The sequence below is a fragment of the Emys orbicularis genome, chromosome 10 (genome assembly GCF_028017835.1).
Source record: "Emys orbicularis isolate rEmyOrb1 chromosome 10, rEmyOrb1.hap1, whole genome shotgun sequence".
NCBI classification, from domain to species: domain Eukaryota; kingdom Metazoa; phylum Chordata; order Testudines; family Emydidae; genus Emys; species Emys orbicularis.
The window spans coordinates 65,404,917-65,426,174 of NC_088692.1; the positions used below are offsets into that span (position 1 = coordinate 65,404,917).

The 21,258-nt window shown below is 40.9% G+C and overlaps 1 protein-coding gene across 1 annotated transcript in view; it reads left to right on the forward strand.

Annotated features, from left to right (window-relative positions):
- Positions 1-21,258, forward strand: part of PRTG (protogenin) — a 126,345-nt gene that overhangs the window by 45,206 nt on the left and 59,881 nt on the right. The window contains exons 3-8 of the mRNA XM_065412642.1: positions 14,010-14,154; positions 15,623-15,756; positions 16,151-16,288; positions 17,453-17,611; positions 18,221-18,380; positions 19,173-19,420. Of these exons, the coding sequence (XP_065268714.1) occupies positions 14,010-14,154; positions 15,623-15,756; positions 16,151-16,288; positions 17,453-17,611; positions 18,221-18,380; positions 19,173-19,420 (984 nt within the window). The remainder of the gene's footprint in view (positions 1-14,009; positions 14,155-15,622; positions 15,757-16,150; positions 16,289-17,452; positions 17,612-18,220; positions 18,381-19,172; positions 19,421-21,258) is intronic.

Below are 21,258 nucleotides of genomic sequence, written 5' to 3' on the forward strand. Positions count from 1 at the left end.
AAGGATATAGGAAAAGGAAATTTAATCTGTGAACAGAATTTCATTTTATTAAATTTATTATCAAGAAGTTTTGGTTGTGGTAATGTATGCATCTGATATAATTTAAAAGTAGCTGCTTCCAGAGAAAGCCATGCTTTTAATTAACTAAGACATTGCTAAATCTCTGCTAATCTAAGAAGAAAATTTCATAACAGGTAAGTTTCACTTTTTGTTTTTTGAGTTATCTTTTACTATTTGTTCTTCTAGGGCAGTGGTTCTCAACCTTTCCAGACTACTGTACCCCTTTCAGGAGTCTGATTTGTCTTGTGTACCCCCAAGTTTCACCTCACTTAAAAACTACTTGCTTACAAAATCAGATCTAAAAATACAGAAGTGTCACAGCACACTATTACTGAAACATTGCTTACTTTCTCATTTTTACCATAAAATTATAAAATAAATCAATTGTAATATAAATATTGTACTTACATTTCAGTGTATTGTATATAGAGCAGTATAAACAAGTCATTGTCTGTATGAAATTTTAGTTTGTAGTGACTTCGCTAGTGCTTTTTATGTAGCCTGTTGTAAAACTAGGCAAATATCTAGCTGACTTGATGTACTCCCTGGAAGGCCTTTGGGTACCCCCAGGGATACATGTACCCCTGGTTGAGAACCACTGTTTTGGGGCAGCCTGGCACACTGACCTGCTTCCTCCCTACCATTAGATGGAGACAATCTAAAACAGGCTTTTTAGGGTGATGTCACTTCCTTTTATAGAAGGAGCTTAGCAGTTCACAACTGTTTGTCTCCAGTAGTTAGACGAGCTCTCTTAATGGCTATGCAGAAAAAGAATGAAGATCGGAAGGAAAGGTGATGCCTGGGAGGGGCAAGAAGGGTCACATGCCCCTCCCCAGATGCTTGTGGTGGGGCACATTCAGCAGGGAACCTCAGCAGCGAAAGGAGCAAAATGTGGGTCCACCGGGCAGCCCCGTGCCGGCAGCTCCTCCGGCGCAGCTGTACGACTCTCAGCCCCGCCCCCAGCTCTTCCACACAGCTGTGTCTCTGGGGTTTGTACAGCCCCACCGGAGAACAGGGCTGGGGGGGCGGGGCTGGGAGCTGTACTGGCACAGCCATGTGCTGGAGGAGCTGCCGGTGTGGGGCCGCCTGGCATCCCCACATTCTGCTCCTTTCATCACTGTGGTGGTACTCTCCCCCTCTCCCCGGTAACATGGGATGGGGAGGGGACGGGGAGAGCGTGGGCCCCCCAGGTTGGGGGTGGGGTAGGGAGGAGTCACATGGGGGGGTCACATGCCCCCCTTAAGCTGGTTGCCCCCCTTTGTGTCCCTCCCATGAGTCACCCAACCAGACTTCAGAAACTGCTTCAGAAGAATCTACAGGTTGGCCAAGAAGACCCAGTGAGCCAAATGTGTTGAGTCTAGATATAGATACCTGTGTCAGGTTGCATTTCGGAGAAGGCATCCTGTGCCAAGGTCCAAAGGATCATAAATATCCATTTCCCCTTGGACTTAAAGCATGTCCTTAGTGAAATGACAGAATGGAGAGAGAGTGGGTGCATCAGATAATCTCCACCATGATCGCCTCATAAAGCTTCCATGTCCTTGGCATGCTTCAGATTGTGTAGGACATGTTCAGCTTGGTGTAGAGAGTGCCAAATAATTTTCTCCTGAAAGGCGCATGGTGTTATGGTAGCTCTTCCGTATATCAGGGCAACTCAGTGATGCCCCCATTTTAGTATGACACTGCCACTCTGACTATGGATGAGTGAAAATCACTAGAGAACAACATGATGTGTTTCTCCTTGCATTCCTTTCACTGAAGCTAAAGTGCTGCCTCCACATTGCAGTGCATTATGGTAGAAATATACCATCTACCTCATTTCCAGGTTGGTTTCCAGATTATATATCATGTTGACTTTACCTTCAAAAGTGTTTTTTCTATTCTAGTGGCCTAATTAATTAATAATCAAAACGTGCCTGCTAGCTAATACATCCACAAACTTTGTTTCGGTTTACCTTTTTGTTTTGTTTTGTTCTTACTGCTTTAAAAGGGACAGGCAGAGTGGGCAGTGAGAGAGAGCTGGCAGGCACTTTGCGGATTTGCTCCACATAAGTGTTGGTGCATTTTAGTACTGTCCCCCAGCACTGCAGTGACTCTAGAAATTTGGTTCTGGGCTTTGGTGCTGAATTTGAATTTGGTGCTGAACAGACGCTGCCCAGTTGTGTTGAATCCCTTGGAGGTTCTGTGTTCCAGGCAAATGTCCACACGGGACTATAGTAAAATCATCAAATGTATTTGATTTCTGAACAAAGCCAGTTGTGAACAGGACTCTAGAGGGAAAAGACAAGCCTAGTAACCCCCTTCACTAATAAATACAGCCACAAAGCAAAGGATGAGTGGACTACTACAGAAAATAAAAGATAATAAATGGGAAGAGGAAGGAACTATCCCACTCCCTAGTTTATGAATTTTAAATTGTTTTGAGATAAAGTTTCATGTTAAAACATAAAGCAAGTTCTGGATGTGAGAGTTTTTATTGGCCTCTAACATAATTTTACCCTCAGTGTTTATTTTTTGTTGCAGGCCTGATGGTACTGAATCCCATCCACTTACCTTCAACTCCCATTGAAGTTAATGTATTCAGTACTCTGATGGGATTATTGTATTAGTTTCAAATACAAAAGCAGAAGGGGTCTGTATGTCCCCTGCCTATAACACAAATTCTGGTTGAAGTCAGGCTGCTGCAGTGTTGTTCAGTAGGCTGAGAGGAATACATCTCCAGCCCTTTGGGTACCATACATTCTATTAGATCACACTCACTGTCCATGTGCTGCTGAGTCAATTGATGTGTAAGGGAAGAGCCCTTAGCAGCTTACTGGAAACATGGAATTTTAAATGCCTCAAGAAGCTGTCATCTGCCAGCATCCTGGAAATCATTCTTGAAAAGTGTTTGCAGTCTCCTGGAGAGATTTTTGTTGTATGGAAGGTCAGCTGGGGACTAGGATATTTATATGCTGGAGTCTTTTATAAACACCATGAACTATATACAGGAACATAATCCATTGCTTTGGTTATAAATTGTTTTATGATTAAAAGGAAACAACATTTAATTTGAAACCATCTTTTTTCTTTGTATCTTTTTTGTTCTTTCTACACAGTTATCAGCTTTCCAAAAAAGCACAGCTGCTTTTACTGCTGGTATATTGATTTAGTCAGATTTCTCTTCTCTGAAATGATTGAGAGGTTTAGGGTCATGCAGTTCAGACATCTGTAAAATAAATTTGGTATCTTGAATTCAGCTATGTTTTTAAATAAGTAGATAGATTAAAAATAGTATTAAATCTTTCCCGAAACCTTATCTATTGTTTTAAAATGCAACAAGGATATCATTCTTTCTGATATAATTGAACAGTTACCAAGACAGCAAAGGGAGAATCTGTGGCTCTCTTTCCTACAAGGAATTGTGATTCTCTCCCCCCCCCCCCCCATTTTAGTTAAATGGGCTAAAGATTTCTATCATCTTGTCGCTTTTTATCTCAAGTAACAGATAAAGTATATTGACTTGCTGTGCTTTGAAAAGAATACAGATATAGCAGAACACCCATAAAACTACCCCTTTCTTCCTGAAGTAAACACATCCGCTTTACAGATTGGAAAAAGTATCTAAATGAGGATTCGAAGATATAGCTCCTGGTTATTTTGGCAGTGTTAGGCTTCCTAACTTGTTTTACTGAACTCCTGCAGTCACTGATATTTACATATTCCACTTAGTGCTGCTTCTCTTACTCTTTGTTTCTTACTTAGATATCCTTTCATTTATGCGCTATCCACAGTATCTTATCTACATAGGTTTTAGGGTTTATTGATGCACAGCTTACTGCATTGATAAGACTTCAGACAGAGAAGAATAGCGTAAAAGAAAAGGGGGGGGTGAAGGAGGGAAGGCCAGCTATGCAAAGACTTATCATGCCATAACATAGCAATGGAAGCGTGTAACATAGCTATGGAAGCATACGTGCCCTGATATGTTTGAAAAGCCTAGTAGACAGATTCTGGAGATTTCCTGGGGGATAGAATAATTTGCATTGGGAAGGGATCTCTAGTGTGTCATCTACTCCCTGAGATCTGGCAGGATCAATTTTATGATGCTTAAATACTCTGATAGATAGGTACCAAGTGTAGCTTGTTCCCTGGCCTAATGGTTCTTATGGCTATAAAGTTTCCCTTCAGTAGTTAACCTAAATTTCCCCTGCTGCTGCTAAAGCCCATTACTACTTGTTCAGTCATCACTGATTAATGAGAATAATTGGTCTCTGTCCTTTCTAATATCTCTTTGTATGTATTTGTAAGACAGTTATGTCTCCCTTCAGCCTCCTTTCCTCTAGACTAATCATTTCCAATTCTTTTAATCGTTTTCCTCATAGGTCTGATTTTTTTAAACCTCTTATTTTTGTTGCACCACCTTTAAACTCCTCCTAATCTATCTGTCTTTTAAATTGTGACTTAGCCAGAGCTTAGTTAAAGTTTATCTTAAATATTTGCAAGAGAAGGTATAAGAAGCCATGTTGCTCATGGCTAGCAAACAAGTATCTCTCTTCAGGACAAGCACATCCTCATTGGTGTGTCCCGAACAACCCAATCACTCTACCATGCAGCACCGTGTGAAATTTACCTCTGACCAGCACACAGTTAAAAAGCACTAAGGGCCAATATGGGAATGGAGGATATATGTAGATATTAAACAAATATCTGCAGCCCTACAATGTCCGATGCAAACAGAGATTGACTGTTCTTTATTTAACTATTGCTATTATTCAGATATAAATTGGCCTCACCCCAAGCCCCAGAAGTGAGCACACCCGACTGCAAAGTTTGAGGAAGTTTGGATTCAGATCCAGACATTGTGGATCATGCCCATCTCTAAATATAAACTTGCAGAGAATATCTCCTTTAAGTCGCCCTCTAGGAAAGGTGGGGATGGTGCCTTTTTTCTCATTTTCCCTGTAGGCCAATTTACAAGGAATATCATTGACTATGACCCAGTTTCCAGGGTTACACTTCAGATTACCTTGATTTGGTGCAAATTACTGTGAAGCAACTAGGAAACACTGCAATTTCCATTAAATACAGTAACTCCTCACTTGAAGTCGTCCCGGTTAACATTGTTTCATTATTAGGTTGCTGATCCATTAGAGAACATACTCGTTTAAAGTCGCACAATGTTCCATTACAAGGTTGTTTGGCTCGCGCCGCTCTGCCCATCCAGCGTTTCAGCCGGGGAGCAGGCAAGCCTCCAACCCTGCTCCCCGGCAGGAATGCTGGGCGGGCAGAATGGGGCAAGCCCCCGCGTCCTGACCCCGCTCCCTGGCTGGAATGCCGGGCGGGCGGAGTGGGGCAAGCCCCCATGCCCCAATCCTGCTTCCCCCCTTCCTCAACCAAGCTTCACAATCATCATTGGTGAGTACAGTATTAAATTGTTTAAAATTATTTAAAACTTATACTGTATATGTATATAACGTCTTTTGTCTGGTGAAAATTTTTTCCCTGGAACCTAACCTCCCCTATTTACATTAATTCTTATGGGGAAGTTGGATTCGCTTAACATCGTTTCGCTTAAAGTAGCATTTTTCAGGAACATAACTACAACATTAAGGCCTTGGCTACACTCGCGGATTCACAGCGCTGCCGTGGCAGCGCTGTGAAGCGCGAGTGTAGTCGCACCGCCAGCGCTGCGAGAGCTCTCTCGCAGCGCTGCAAGTACTCCACCTCTCCGAGGGGAATAGCTTGCAGCGCTGCGAGGGAGTATGCAGCGCTGCAGGCGCTGATTACACTGGCGCTTTACAGCGCTGCACTCGCTGCGCTCAGGGGGGGTGTTTTTTCACACCCCTGAGCGCAGCAAGTGCAGCGCTGTGAATTGCCAGTGTAGCCAAGGCCTAAGTGAGGAGTTACTATACCAGATCAGGGTTCACCTAGTGACATGAAGCTTACATCTGACAGGTTGAAGGGTCTCTAGAAAGCATAGCAGCTAGGTGTTTTGTTTTGGGTGCCAATCACCTAGGTGTTGCTATCTGTGCAGGCTTGTTTGACTCTGTGCCCCATTCCCTGATGCTCTGATCAAAGGAGCACAGTTACATCTTGGCTTTACTCTGTGGTGCATTGCAGCCTTCTGTGCCCAGCCATATGCAGAGTTTGCAGACTGGAAGCCCTGGCTCTCAGTGAATGGGGCAGTGATAAAGTCTGACAGTTCTAGGAAGTAACAACTGTGTTTTGGATTGTTTTGATTTGTTAAACGACAAAGTGGATTAACATGTTGATTGAAGTGTTGGTGTCCTGGAGATGAAATCTATTATACAGATTTATAGAGCTGCAAGGGAAGAACTGAAATTTTTGGCAGTATTCCAGGCTGTCACCGGAGGGACAGATCTACCATGACAGAGATTGGGCATGATTTTTGACTTGAAGGCCATTTGTTATTTAAACTTTACCCTTTTACCCCCATGGTTTTGGCTACCAGTTAGTTTGAACCTGTTCTACAAGTAATACAGTACAAAGATATTGTACAATACAAGCATGCATTATCTTTACTGACCAGTAAATGTTTAGCTTCTGACAAGTGGTGGATCAGTTAATTAATAATATTTGTTAAGGATTTTGGCATATGTCGGACTCTTACTTTTTAATAACCCAGTCTTTTTTTTAATTAAAGGTAAATATTGACCAGATATTTTGTATTTCTCACTTTGACTAAGCAAAAGAGATTCAAACTCTGTATCTTGATGTTTGGGAGAAGGTGTCAGAACATAGAAATCATTTCATGATTTCATATATATAATGGGGACATTTTCAAAACACCTAAAAGATTATTCCTGAGGGAATTCTGTGCCAAAAAATTAAAAATTCTGTCCCCCACCCCCAATTCTGTGCAAAATATTTTAAAATTCTGCAAATTGTATTTGTCAATAAATAAATGTGGAGACTCCAGCATGGCAGTGGGGAGCGGAGGCCACTGGCTGCACAGAGGTGGGAGATCACCCTGCAGCACGCCATCCTCTTGGGACACGGACTTGGTGGTGAGGCTGTACCCGACCCTGACACAGTGCAAGGGCTTGCCTGCCCCAGAAACACCCTGCGGCCCTGCCCCTCCATGCCAGGCACATCAGGTGTGGGCAGGCAGGCTCAGCCTGCCAGGATCCAAGTCTGAAGGGATGGGGTGACAGGATTCTGTGTGGAACAATCTGGATGCGGGCAGCTCAGTGGGTGGTCCAGGTGCAGGGGGGATCTGGATGCGGGGGGGGGGGGGCTTGGTGGGGGGTCTGGGTGCAGGGGGGGATCTGGATGCGGGGGGGGTGGGGCTTGGTGGGGGGTTTGGGTGCAGGGGGCTCCAAATGCAGGGGGTGCGGCTCGCAGGTGGGGGCTCGGGTGTGGGACACTCTGGGAGGTTCTGGTGTGGGGGGGTTGGGCGGATGGGGGAGCATCTCATACAGTGACCCCTCCCCTCATGGCTGAGGCGCCATGGTGTCAGGAAGCAGAGGGAGGTGTGGAGCTTCCTGCAGCTGGGGGAGGTTTCTGGGGGTGGGTCTGACCCAGCCCCGGTCCTGGTTCCCGCTGCTCCTTGCAGGGAAAGAGCAAGTCTCGTCCTCCCCAGCCCAGCCAGAACTAGCAGCCGAGCCATACTTCCTATCTTTCCTACGTGGTGGAATAGTTTGCTCTTGTGCCCTTAATAACGTTGCTTTGAAAAATTACCAACTCTCTTGAAGTGTTTTTCCCTTTAAATTTGCTTCACGTGGGATCTCGCCTACCAACTTGCTGAGTTTGCTAAAATCCATTGTCTTTATTGTGCTGTTTTCCCTCCTACTATTCCTTAGAATCATGAATTCTATCATTTCATGATCACTTTCATCTAAGCTGCCTTCCACTTTCAAATTCTCAACCCAGTTCCTCCTTGTTTGTCAAAATCAAATCTAGAACACCTCTCCCGTAGTAGCTTTCTCCACCTTCTGAAATAAAAATTGCTCCAATACATTTCAAGAACTTGTTGGATAATCTGTGCCCTGCTGAGTTATTTTCCCACCAGATGTCTGGGTAGCTGAAGTCCCCCATCATCACCAAGTCCTGTGCTTTGTATGATTTTGTTAGTTGTTTAAAAAAAGCCTCATCTACCTCTTCTTCCTGGTTAGGTGGTCTGTAGTAGACCCTTACCATGACTTCACCCTTGTTTTTTACTGCTTTTATCCTTACCCAGAGACTTTCAACAAGTCTGTCTCCTCTATTTCCCTCTCAACTTCAGTCCAAGTATTCATTTTTAATATATAAAGCAACACTTCCTCCCTTTTTTTCCCTGCCGGTCCTTCCTGAGCAAGATGTACCCTTCTATATCATTTGTTTATTTTATTATTTTCCTAAGTGAAGTACTTTGCACGTGTCTTTGTTGAATTTCATCTTGTTGAATTCAGACCAATTCTTCAGTGTGTCGAGGTCTTTTGGAATTCTAATCCTGTCGTCCAAAGTGCTTGCAACCCCTTCCAGCTTGGTGTCATCTGCAAATCTTATAAGCATACTTTCCACTCCGTAATTCAAGTCATTGACATTATTGAATAGTACCAGACCCAGGACTAACCCTCGTGAGACCTCACTAGATATGCCTTCCCAGTTTAATAGCAGACCATTGATAATTACTCTTTGAGTATGGTCTTTCAGATATTTGTACACATTTTATACATGTACAAGAAACTTTGATCCACATTTTTTGTGGTAATCGCCAAAGATTATATTAGAACATTGCCTCAGTGCATGACATCGTGTGCTCTTTTGTTTTTCTAGGGTCTGTTTTTTGAAAGATGCTAAGATTCCAGGTGATCAGCACCTTCTGGAATTGGGCTCTTCATCCTCTATGAATTGGTGACTTTTGTAATGTGCCTTTCTGGAAATATGTATGATATCACAAACATACATATTTCAAAGAAGCACAAGCACAGGTTCCCAGCAAATTAGCTATTGGAATTTGTAAAACTGAGTACAGTTAGTAACTAGTTCATTATTGCTATGTATGCTTGATACTGTATTTTACAAGTTAATGGTGATAGCACCAACATCTTGGAGTAATGTTAGTTTTCTGTTGGCTGTAAATCTGGGAACAAAATAATTAGACTACGGAAGAGGAGGAAACCTCAAATAAAAAGGCATTTACATTTATTGCATTTTGCAGGGTTGTTTTCAGAAATACTGCACATGTCTTAAGACTTTGTTTCTTATCAATTTTATAGAGCTCAGGCCTCTTAACAGCACTGCTTTAAAATGACTTGTTCTTGGACACAACGTTAGTATTAGCACTTTCCATGAAAACAAGCATGTTACAAAAGGGTCAGGTTTCACGAGACCGCAATAGACTTGTAAAAACTGATTTTACTGGCACAAGGAAGTCAAGCATTAGGAAGAAATCAGAGATTTGCATAAAGAAGTAAGATGTAGAAGGAGTGGGTATTGAGCTATGCTGAAGAACAGTTTATGAACTGGGATTGATTGGAAGTAAAAAAAAAAATAAAAAAATTTAAAGCCAACCTTGTAACATTAATAAATAGGAAGCTTTTTGTGAAAAATATTGTGCAACTTTTTGTATAATCATGATCTCTAGAATCCCTAAGACCTCATTCACAGGGAGATAGCCTTGTTTTAAAAGACACTCAAAGGAAAAGAAATCTACTTAAAATGTTTGTCTTTGTAATTGACATATCCTCAGATTGTTTAAATAAAAATAGTTGGTAAATCTGTTAGCAATCCATCAATTATGCAATTTTATTTTTTGCATGTCACTGCTCTTCCTTATTCTCAGTTTCACTTGTGTCCCTTGTGCGTGCCACTTTTAAGTTCTCTTGCACCAGATGCAATGTATGTGTTGCATGGAAATATATTATTGTCACTGGCATTTTAAAATGTTATGAAAATATTTCTCTTTAAAACTAGGAGCAAGTGGATTGTACAACTTCTAACAAAACCTAAATATTGATTGCCTGACAATGTCCTCTTAAATAACATCACAAACAACCATCAGGAAATTGTGGGCATAATCCTGCAGTTCCCATGCAGACCAAACATCCTTTGAAGTCAATGGGAGTTCTATCAGCAAAGAGACTGTGGGATTATACTGGTCTATTGTTTCAACACGCAATTCTCACCCCATCAGTTGCATGAATTAACTCTTAAATAAACATGGATTTAGCTTAAATTTTTCTTGTGTTTTGTTGATTTGTGTCATAGCCATAATGTTATTTAATCTATAACTTTGCTCTGTTGCTAGGGCGAATTCTTTGAAACCAAGCAAATTCATGTAGTTGTTTGTTACAACATAGTGCCTTCAGTACATAGACCAGTGATACTATGAATGCAAATTAAAATAAGACCTATCTTTTCCATTTGAAAATCTTCAGTTAAGAGTGTTTCTTAGAGTGTCAGCAGAATGTTCTACTCAGGTTACCCACATATTGTGCACGCTGCCACTATTGAAGTGGGAAAGAGGAAGGAAAGAGGAGAGGCAAGTTTGGATGCCTTTTTCATATCTGCTCCACCACTTGAGCATCAGTACGGATTCAAAGCAAGGAAGATCCAGAAAGTGCTGATTTACTGAGGTGGACAAATCTGTATGTTTGCACATAGTATTATACCCGACTAGAGCTCAGTCTTTTATTTTCTATGAATATGAACTTCTAGGAAATATGGATTTCCTAGCGAGAGGAGTTAATTGTGACTGTAGGCTTTGGTTATGAATCTTGGTAAATAATGAAGAGGATAGGTCACTGATTCAGAGCAATGTGGGTTGCTTGTTAAACTGGGCATAAATGAACAATATGCATTTTAATATGGCTAAATGTAAATGAATACATCTAGTAGGGTGACCAGATGTTCTGATTTTATAGGGACAATCCCGATATTTGGGGCTTTTATTTATATGAGCTCCTATTACCCCCCACCCCCGTCACGATTTTTCACACTTGCTATCTGGTCACCCTAAGATTTAGGAACAATGAATGTAGTCCATGTTTACATGAGGGGCAGCTCTATCCTGGGAAGCAGTGACTCTGACAAAGATTTGGGGGTTGTGGTGGATAATCAGCAAAACATGATCTCCCAAGCATGTGGCCAAAAGGGCTAATACAATCCTGGCATGCAGAAACGGGAATCTTAAGTAGGAGTAGAGAGTTATTTTACCATTATGTTTAGCACTGGTGCGACCACTGATGGAATACTGTGTCCAGTTCTGGTGTCCACAATTCAAGGATGTTGATAAATAGGAGAGTGTTCATAGAAGAGCCACAAGAATGATAAAAGGATTAGAAAACATTCCTTATAGTGATAAATTCAAGGAGCTGAATCTATTTAGCTTACCAAAGAGAAGGTTAAGGGGTGATTTGATTACAGTTTATAAGTATCCACACATTCTAGTATGGTTTATTTTATCATCTACATTTAATAATAGGCTCCTCAATCTAGCAGAGAAAGGAATCCAATAGAAGTTGGAGCTAGACAAATTCTGACTGAAAATAAGGTGTAAAATTTTAATAATGAGGGTAATTAACCTTGGGAACAATTTAGCAAGGGCTGTGGTGGATTCTCCGTCACTGGCCACTTTAAAATCAAGATTGGATGTTTTTCTAAAAGATCTGTTCTAAGAATTATTTTAGGGAAGTTTGATGGCCTATGTTATACGGGAGGACAGACTAGATGATTGCAGTGGTCCCGTCTGGCCTTTGAATCTATGAATCTTTCCTTGTTACCATTGTTGTCAGTAGATGATATTAAGGTGATGGTTTAGACATAGCCTTTGAGTGTTTTCGTTTGCAGTTTTTCTTTCTCATTTTCTTTCTCTTTCTGATTTTAAAAGACTTGTGACTGAATATAACTTTTGTGAGCCATGCAGTGTATTACACAAAGAATGAGTGAAACAACTAAAAACAGCAGGGAACAATATACTTGTGGCAACCTAGTTACTGCTGCTCAGGGAGGTGGTGTACTTACAGCAATGGAAAAACCCTTTCAGTTGGTATAGGCTGCATCAACATTATGGGTTTATGCCAGCATAACTACAGTGCCATAGCTATGCCATTATAGTCCCATAGGTCTGGTGTACACTTAAAAGTTAAGTCAACATAAGCTACAGCATTCAGGGACATGAAATTCACACCTTGGGTGCTGTGGCTTATGCTGACCAACCTCCCCAATGTAGACGCAGTAAGGTTGACGGAAGAATGCTGCCGCTGACTTGGCTACCCGACACTAGAGGAATGTAAACATGGCCCAATGTGTGATTTTTAGCTTATATTTATGCCTGATTCTCTGTTATCCTGCTCCTTGTGTAGTCATTTACACCTATGGTAAGTGAATGTAAAATGCTACCATTTTGATTTGTCTCACTTTGCACGGGTGTAAAAGACTACACAAGGAGCAGGATAACAGAAATCAAGATCTTAGGGCTTGTCTAGATACAAAAGTTAAAATGCTTAACTATACAGAGTGCTACAACCCACCTAGTGTGGATGTAATTATATAGGTATAGCTTATTTCCATACAGGAAGAGGAATAAGCTATGCTGGTTATAAGGCATCTTTATACTGGCATAATTGCACCCACACGAGGGGTTGAAGCAGCATAACTATATCAGTAAAAATAAAATCTCACCCCTGACCAAAGTAGTTACACTTCCACAAAACTGTGGCCATGTCTACACTATGAGGACTATAGCAGCGTAGTTACAGTGCCATAACTCTGCTGGTATAACCCCACAGTGTAGACGCAGCCTATAAAAATGGAAGAGGTTTTTCCATTGCTGTAACACCACCTCCCTAAGGTCCATGGAAGCATTCTTCCCTAAAGAGCTGCCTGTTATGTTAATTGTGCCATGAATATCAGTAAGTAGAACATACAATATTGTTGTAGCCATGTTGGTTCCAGGATATAAGAGAGTCTAGGTGAGTGATGTAATATCTTTTATTGGACCAACCTTTTTTGGTGAGAGAGACAAGCTTTTGAGCTTACATGGGGTTCTTCTTCAGGTCTAGAACAATTGATTAGAGGCTTTGTTCTCCTTCCCCTCCCCCCACCTCCCGTCCTTTGTTTCCTGAGCAAGGGAATCAAACAGTTAAATGGAAGGTGTTTACTGATCTGCTATGTAAAGTGTTTCATTTTTGTTATCATTCCCTTAAACTATAAACGGATGAAACTTTGTACAGGGAGGTCCTGGGTGTCAGTGGCTACACCACAGATAATGTATCCCAGACAGTTGAGATGAAAGTACTACTATGTGTTCACCATCCTTTCCAGTACATTATTCTTTGTTTTCCCATCAAAGACAAATTTTTACAATTCTACAGGTGTCTTTTCTGGAACTGAGGAAGGATAGTAATTACTGCTGTTATAAAGTCAGGACCAAAACTTAACTGGCAGGGGCCAAGTTTAGTTGTGCAAAGCTCCCATTGTAATGAATGGGAGTTTACCCCGAGTCAGGATAGTAGGATCAGGCTCCAGATTGGAGTTCTTTTGTACACATACAGTTGTACCACTTTAACGAGAGGTCTGTTTTTTAGTAAAATCTGAGCCCATTTTTGTATAGATATACTTAATTTGGTTTAAGAGTGGTTTATTTTGATTTAGTTTAATACTTTTTTTTTTTTTTTTTAAACAGGGTTAGCTAAACCAAAATAAGCCACTCTTAGATCATATTATGTGGGTCCAGAGGCAAACTTGCACTGGTTGAACTAAGTTTGTCTAAAAGCACACCTTCAGTTAAAACAATACAAGTTTGGTGTAGACAAAGCCTAAAAGATGCTTGCTTTTTTAAATGTAGGGAAGTGGACCATTCTGGGTAACTTTTATGCAAATTAATCTGCAAATACCTTTCTTATGTAATCTGATGTTTAACCTCACTGGATTCCAGTATGGTTTATCTGTTTCTAACTTACCTTTTTTCAGCATTTTAATTCTTCATTCTTTTTTTTTTTTTTTTTTTTTTTTTTTTTTAGCCATTTCTGCATTTGAAGTCCAACCACTTTCAATTGAGGTCCAAGAAGGTGGAGTGGCTCGGTTTGCTTGTAAAATAACAGCAAACCCTCCTGCCGTAATCACATGGGAAGTGAATCGAACAACCTTACCTCTAGCCTTGGACAGGTATGTACATTTTTTACATTTTGTAATGATATTTACTCTGTGTGCTCATTTTGAGTCTGTCATTCTTAAAACCATAGTATGAATGGAGAATCTTAACCTTTCAATGCCGTTATTGATAACGAAGCACTAACTGCACTATACCCCAGATGTTAACATCTCAGAATCATTAACAACCAGAATAATATTATATGTCTGACATCGAAATTGGGACTGCAGTCCAGAATAATTCACTTTCAGAATAATAAATAAATCCTGGCACCACTTATTCATGTGAGTAACTTTTATATAAGAAATATATATATTGAAGACTGAAGACAATGAGACTACTTATTTCCATAAAGTTACTCACATGAATAAGTATCACAGAACTGAGGCCTTATTTAATCATTTTCTCACTCAGAAGACATCAACAAAGGAATAGAAAGCCCACCTATGTTTATTTTTAAGGATTTTTTTTAAAAGTTTCAAGATACTCACTGGCCTGTTAATTAATCAAACAAAGTATTAGGAGATTACAAGAAGTGGAATCATCAGGAAATTGCTGCCTTGTGCTACTGGCTGTAGAATGAAAAAGTTGAGCAATCACTGGCCTAGAGCCATGACTAAAGTAAAAGGGCGATGTGTAGTCATGGGATGCTGTGCAGGGGGGTTTGGCTGCTGGAGCAATTTGAATTGGAGGAATTTTTCACTAGTGGTATGTATGAGGTTTGCTGTGAGAAAGCTAGCACTGGGCATACTTTTCCCTATAGGTGTGATAAAGGATTATGGTATCTGGATAAATTGGGTTGGAACACTTAATACTATGAAATTCCTTCTCAGTAGAGCTTTTCCTTTGACCTGATCATCACTTAACTCACAGCATGCCCCCTGATACATTTTTCTTTGTCCCCCTACTCCTTTCTTTGCAGCATGACCCGCTTCCCCCCCCCCCCCCCCCCGCAAACTTTCTACTTCACCAGCTAACTCGTGTTGACTGTGTTCATTCTTCCCTGGTTGCAACAGAGGGAGAAAAAGGAAAAGAGTTGGAAGCATAGATACAATTACAGGCAACATGGATTGTGTTTCTCTACATATCAGATACGCACTTGAACTGGAAATCACTGAAAACCAGTCAACGTTTTTGCAAATATTTGACTATGACTCCTCAGACCCACCAATCTGAGAGTAATAGGCTGAATAATGAGGGGTTTGGTATCTAAGGGTGCAGAACAATTGTTACAGGTAAATTCCTATGCTTTCATCAGTGGGGGGTGGGGCATGGAGTGGATTTCCCTGATAGATCCTTGAAGGTAAGGAATACAGAGAGGTGAGTCATGTGTTTAGAATGTTTTTGTGAGGTTCCTGCCAGCCGTTTTCAGATTGATGTGGTGATTGCTCTCAGATAATCAAGGCAGTAAATTGTGGTCTGTGTTCTTTTCCACAATAAATAGAATATTCATAAATATAATGTATTTTGTTTTCCTGACAGGATAACTGCTCTACCAACGGGAGTTTTGCAGCTCTATAGTGTTGAAAAGAGGGATGCTGGGAATTATCGATGTGTTGCTACAACTGTAGCCAATAGACGGAAAAGTGTTGAGGCAGCACTAAGTGTTGTTCCAGGTACACAGAATATATCCCTTCATTTAACATCTTCCCCATATTTGATAGCCTTGTCCTTAATATAATCTACAAAATACAAACATGCATGCAGTATAGTGCTCTAATTGTTCTTGATGCATTTATTTTGAAAATGATGCATTAGCTGTGGAAGTAACAGCTCTTTCCCCCCACAAATTCTCCCCCTCACCTTCCTCTTGTCATTTCCTTAATACACGTTATTCGCAACATCACAATTAAACAATGTGTTTCTGTTGTAATTTTAACTTTAGGAGTGACCTTTAAGATGCCTCGTTTTTAACATATAGTTACCATGTTTTATTTCTTGATTGATTGGATTTTCGTATGATCCTTTGGAATTGAATTTAATCCTGTGCATTATTTTCGGTTTTAAAAGCCTTAGACTTGAAGCCATTCCAGAAGCCAGCCATTATAGCTGGTCCTCAGAACATTACAGCATCTCTTCATCAGACTGTCATCTTGGAGTGTGTTGCTACAGGGAATCCAAAGCCGATCATCTCATGGAGTCGTTTAGGTAGGCGTTAAAATTTCAACAATTAGGTTATTATTTGGGTTTTGTGTATGCCATGGATTAGTGGAAAAGGTTGGGATGAGTGAAATAAGTGAAAAGGATTTTGCACAATCTTTCCACAATGTTGTAAATAAGCCTTCAGGTGTTTTTTGGCACTTAGGATTTACATGCCTACTGCTGTCAATTCTGCACTGCCCGCCCGGTATGATATTGACAAGATGGAGCATGGGATGACCTTTGTGGACTTTGTGACTAGAGTAGACTCAGTGGTGGAGTCGGATTTGAGTGGTTATGTACCACAAAACAAACGGTCCTGAAAGTTCTGCCCCTCACCTTCCTCCTAGAAATACACAAATGGGGTTTGGGATTCAAGTCACATTGAGCCTTAATCTGCCCCTAAGTAGAATGAGTGAGAAGAAGGGGATGTGGGGGGGAGGGAGGGAGAATTTTGCTGTAACTAATATTGACAAGTAAGTTTCACTCTTCTACAAGAATACGTTTTATTTCTTCCCTCCACACACATGCCTAATGGCCTTTACCAGTAAATAGGAAATATAGGGCTGTGTTGATAGAAGACCTGGTTTACAAATTAACAAAAGTGGTGCTTCTGTATTTCACATCTTCTAAGGGTGAGACAGATAAATAGAGATGTGTCTGAATGAGCCTGGAGATATATAGAAAAACGAATATGGAAAAAGGAAACGGTTAATTTAATAGGATTTCTGCATAGTGTCTGCTGGGAGGTTTATAGAAAATATGTGATCACTCCCAATATAACCTACCAGTAGTTGAATTCTGTCTCTCTGTGAAAACCATGTGTACATTACCTGGGATGAATTCGGTCCCAGCCCAGGGCAGGAAGTAAAAAATGCCAAAGGACAGGATGTAAAAATGTGCCCAGTAGGTTGCATGGGATACTGGCACTGAATTCAGCTAACAGGCAGAACTTCAAATATATACTAGAATGGATTATACATAATGTCCAGCTAATAGCAAAGTACATGCACAGGCAAACCAAATAACAAATGGAAACCTGTATAAGCTCATCTATCTATTCCCTCTTTTGAGCATTGGCTATTGCCCCAGGCTTTTGACCATATAGCCTGTAGATTAGATTAAATACTCACTGTGGAGCAACGTTGTAAAATAACTTTTTCTCTCAAATAGACCACAAGTCCATTGATGTCTTCAATACCCGTGTCCTCGGAAATGGGAACCTCATGATCTCTGATGTGAAAGCACAGCATGCTGGAGTTTATGTCTGTCGAGCAACTATTCCAGGCACACGGAACTTCACAGTTGCAATGGCGACGCTCACTGTGTTAGGTGAGCTTGCTTTGAATTCCACAGTCTGCCAGAACAACCTGCTGCTATGTGAAATTTTGTTCTGTACTTGATACTTTGGGCCAAATTCTACCCTCTGTTATACCCATATAGCTATATTGATTGCAGTGAGGTCACACGGGTGAAATGGAGTTACTAGATGTGTTGGTGCCATATACTGGTAACTTAAGAATTGTATGGCAGCTTGCTTGCTCTTAAAGACAGTCAGATGTAATGGAGTTTTTCCACGTTTGCTATTGAAAGATTTAATTTTCTAACAGGAAAAAAAATCTGACAATGTGTATAAATATATGTAACTCATGTGAATGCTTCATGATCAGCATTTTATACATTGGACTTAATATGATTCATTATATGCACTCATACATGAACTAATATGAAAGTCTTTACTTTCATGTTACACGTCACACATACAACTTTTTTTTTTTTTTTAAAGGCATGCTATATGTGTATATGAAACACATGTGTGCTTTTCACATGGAGATGTCCACAAGTACTTCACTTGGCCTGAGTAGTGCTTCTTATTCTCTTGGTTTTATTCACACCTTAGATCTGTTGTATTTTTTATTTTTGCATATTATTTACCTGTAGCACCACCTTCATTTGTGGAATGGCCGGAAAGTTTAACAAGGCCCAGAGCTGGTACTGCTCGTTTTGCATGTCAGGCAGAAGGAATTCCAGCACCCAAAATGTCATGGTTGAAAAATGGAAGAAGGATACACTCCAATGGTAGAATTAAAATGTACAACAGGTGAGATTACCATTATATTATAATTAATGTCATGAAATATACAGTAGTTATAAATTGTTGCTATACAGGAAAGAACAGAGTTTTCAAGTAAGTGAATTACAGCTTTCCCAGGTTCATTAAAGTATTTGGAAGTAAAACCAAACATTTAATCTGTCTTTTGATGACTCTAGGCAACTACTTCTTGGTAAACAAATAAACACAAATTAGCTTACACATAAATACCACAGCTAAAACCTTCTGTGGATATAGGTCCAGATTCTGATCTCTGCTATGCCCGTGTAAAACTAGAATGATTTCATTGACTTCAGTGGAGTTACTCCAGATTTATATTGGTGTAGCAGAAATCAGAATCTGGCCCATAGTTTGAGCTCCTATTTCATTAACTTAGCAGAAACTCTTATTCAAAAAAACCCAAAACAATTAAAGGTAAAAAATATTATCAGTTACAGAAGAGAAAGTACAAAGTTACTAAAGAGCAATTTTAGAACTTTTTTTTGTAAAGTGAGCTTGTGAACATTTTTTTCTTTCTTTCTTTCTTTCTAATTTCCCTGACTTTGTAGGACACTAGCATTGCAAGTCTGGGTGCTGGCATGGAAGTTTTTGAAGAGCTCCGGAAGAGGCTAATTTTTATGACTAAATATTAATTTATGTTGAGAAAAAATGAACACAAAATGGAGTATGAGATATTTAGAGTAGATTCCTGGAGTAGGGGCAAAAGCCAAGTTGTGGCTTGCATTACATTGAGCTAAGTTATTGTTAGACATGATTTTTTCTTTTTCTTTTTTAATTCAGTAAATTGGTGATTAACCAGATCATTCCTGAAGATGATGCCATTTATCAGTGCATGGCTGAAAATAGCCAGGGGTCTATCCTGTCCCGGGCCAGATTGACTGTAGTTATGTCAGAAGACAGACCCAGTGCTCCTTGTAACGTCCATGCTGAAACGATGTCAAGTTCAGCAATTCTGCTAGCTTGGGAGAGGCCGCTCTATAATTCAGACAAAGTGATTGCATATTCAGTGCACTACATGAAAGCAGAAGGTAAGCAGTGTCAGTCTGAAGTGGATTGTGTAATATTTGTTACAGTCTCATGCATCCAGGGTTTTCTGCAGTAGTTCATCATAGGAAGAGTCTGCCAATAACAAAGATCTCATAAGCTAATTTTGGGGATAAATCACACCCTCTCACATAAAAGCCCACAGGACAGCCAGGTTAAGATGGTAAACTCTGCGTGCTTGACCCTATAAAGCTTCTGCCAGATCATTTCATTCATGGGGTTGGGTACATGGCTTACCTCTCCACCTTCTGGATGAAGAATATGGCCTTCATGGCAGGCAGAAGCATTGGTACAGCGGCCCAATGCCTCCATGTTACTCTTTTGGATTTTCATCTCCCATGGAAACAGGAGCCTCTGCCAATTTTCCCTCCCACATGTATGCTAGGCTAGGGAGTATACACCACAGAAGTAGGTTTCATGTAAGGGCATGTCTATATGAACACTGGGGTGTAAATCTGCCTCATGCTAGCTTGCTGCACACTAATGGCATGTCAGCACTGCAGCAGTGGAGCTGTACCAGTACCGCTGCGCTGCTGCAGGGCATGTGGTGAAGACGCTCTTGCTAATGGGGGAGAGCTCTCCTGTCAGCATAAAAACCCCACCCCCACGAACAGCATAAGCTATGTCGGCGGAAGAAGCTCTCCTGCCGACATAGCACTATGCACACTAGCACTTACATCAGTGTAATTTATGTTGCTCAGGGGGTAGAATATTCACACCCCTGAGTGACATAAGTTTTGCTGACATAGGCAGTAGTGTAGACATAGCCTAAGTGTCTGTGTGGACCATGCTGCTGCACGGTAAAAGTTCCCTGGTGCACTTGATCAATTGGGAGTAGATCAAAGCACATTACAGAACTTTTAGTGGGTGGCAGCAGGGTTCACCCGAATACTTACTGCTTGTAAGGCTAGTGCAAGGTACATTTACATCCCACCTTGCCACGATCTAAGTGTTCATATAGACAAGCCCTAAGATCAGAGCCAGCTCCAGGCACCAGCCGACCAAGCACGTGCTTGGGGCGGCACCTTCTAAGGGGCAGCCAATCTTGGGGTGGTGGGGCAGCACTCTGGTTTTTTTGTTTTATTTTGTTTCAGCGGGGCGGTGCTCAGGTTTTTGTGTTTGTTTTGGCGGGGCGGCGCTCGGTTTTTTTTGTTTGGGGCGGCAAAAAAGTTAGAGCCAGCCTTGCCTAAGATAATGCTGGCCCCGTGGTTTACAGGAAGTAGCTTTTCCCCAGATTCATCTCTCCACTGCAGATCCCCAAACTCATGGAGTTTGTGCAAAGGGGCTTCTATAGGGGCTAGACTGAGAGTGGGACGGCTAATGACCAGTTTGCTCCCTTCCCTTTGATAGCATTTTACCCACAGGAGTGGGTTTTCCTCTCCTTTCATCCCCTCCTTGACTAAAGTGGAGGTATGTCAGAATCATAGAAGACTAGGGTTGGAAGAGACCTCAGGAGGTCATCTAGTCCAACCCCCTGCTCAAAGCAGGACCAACACCAACTAAATTATCCCAGACCCAGACAGACCCAATGCTCCTTGTAACATTCATGCTGAAACTATGTCAAGTTCAGCAGTCCTGCTAGCCAGTATCAGAATTCAGATTTTAAAATTTGCTGAAATAACTCATTATTTAGAGGCTCTGCTGTAGCCTCTAGAATGTTACATCCTTCCTTTATATATATATATATATATATATATATATATATATATATAGTTAAATAGGGCAGAAGGATGTAACTAGACATTTTCACCTGTTTTTATTCTCTATGATAGTGTCTGACAAGTGACTTGAAAATTAGTTAGGTGCATAGATTGAACTAGAC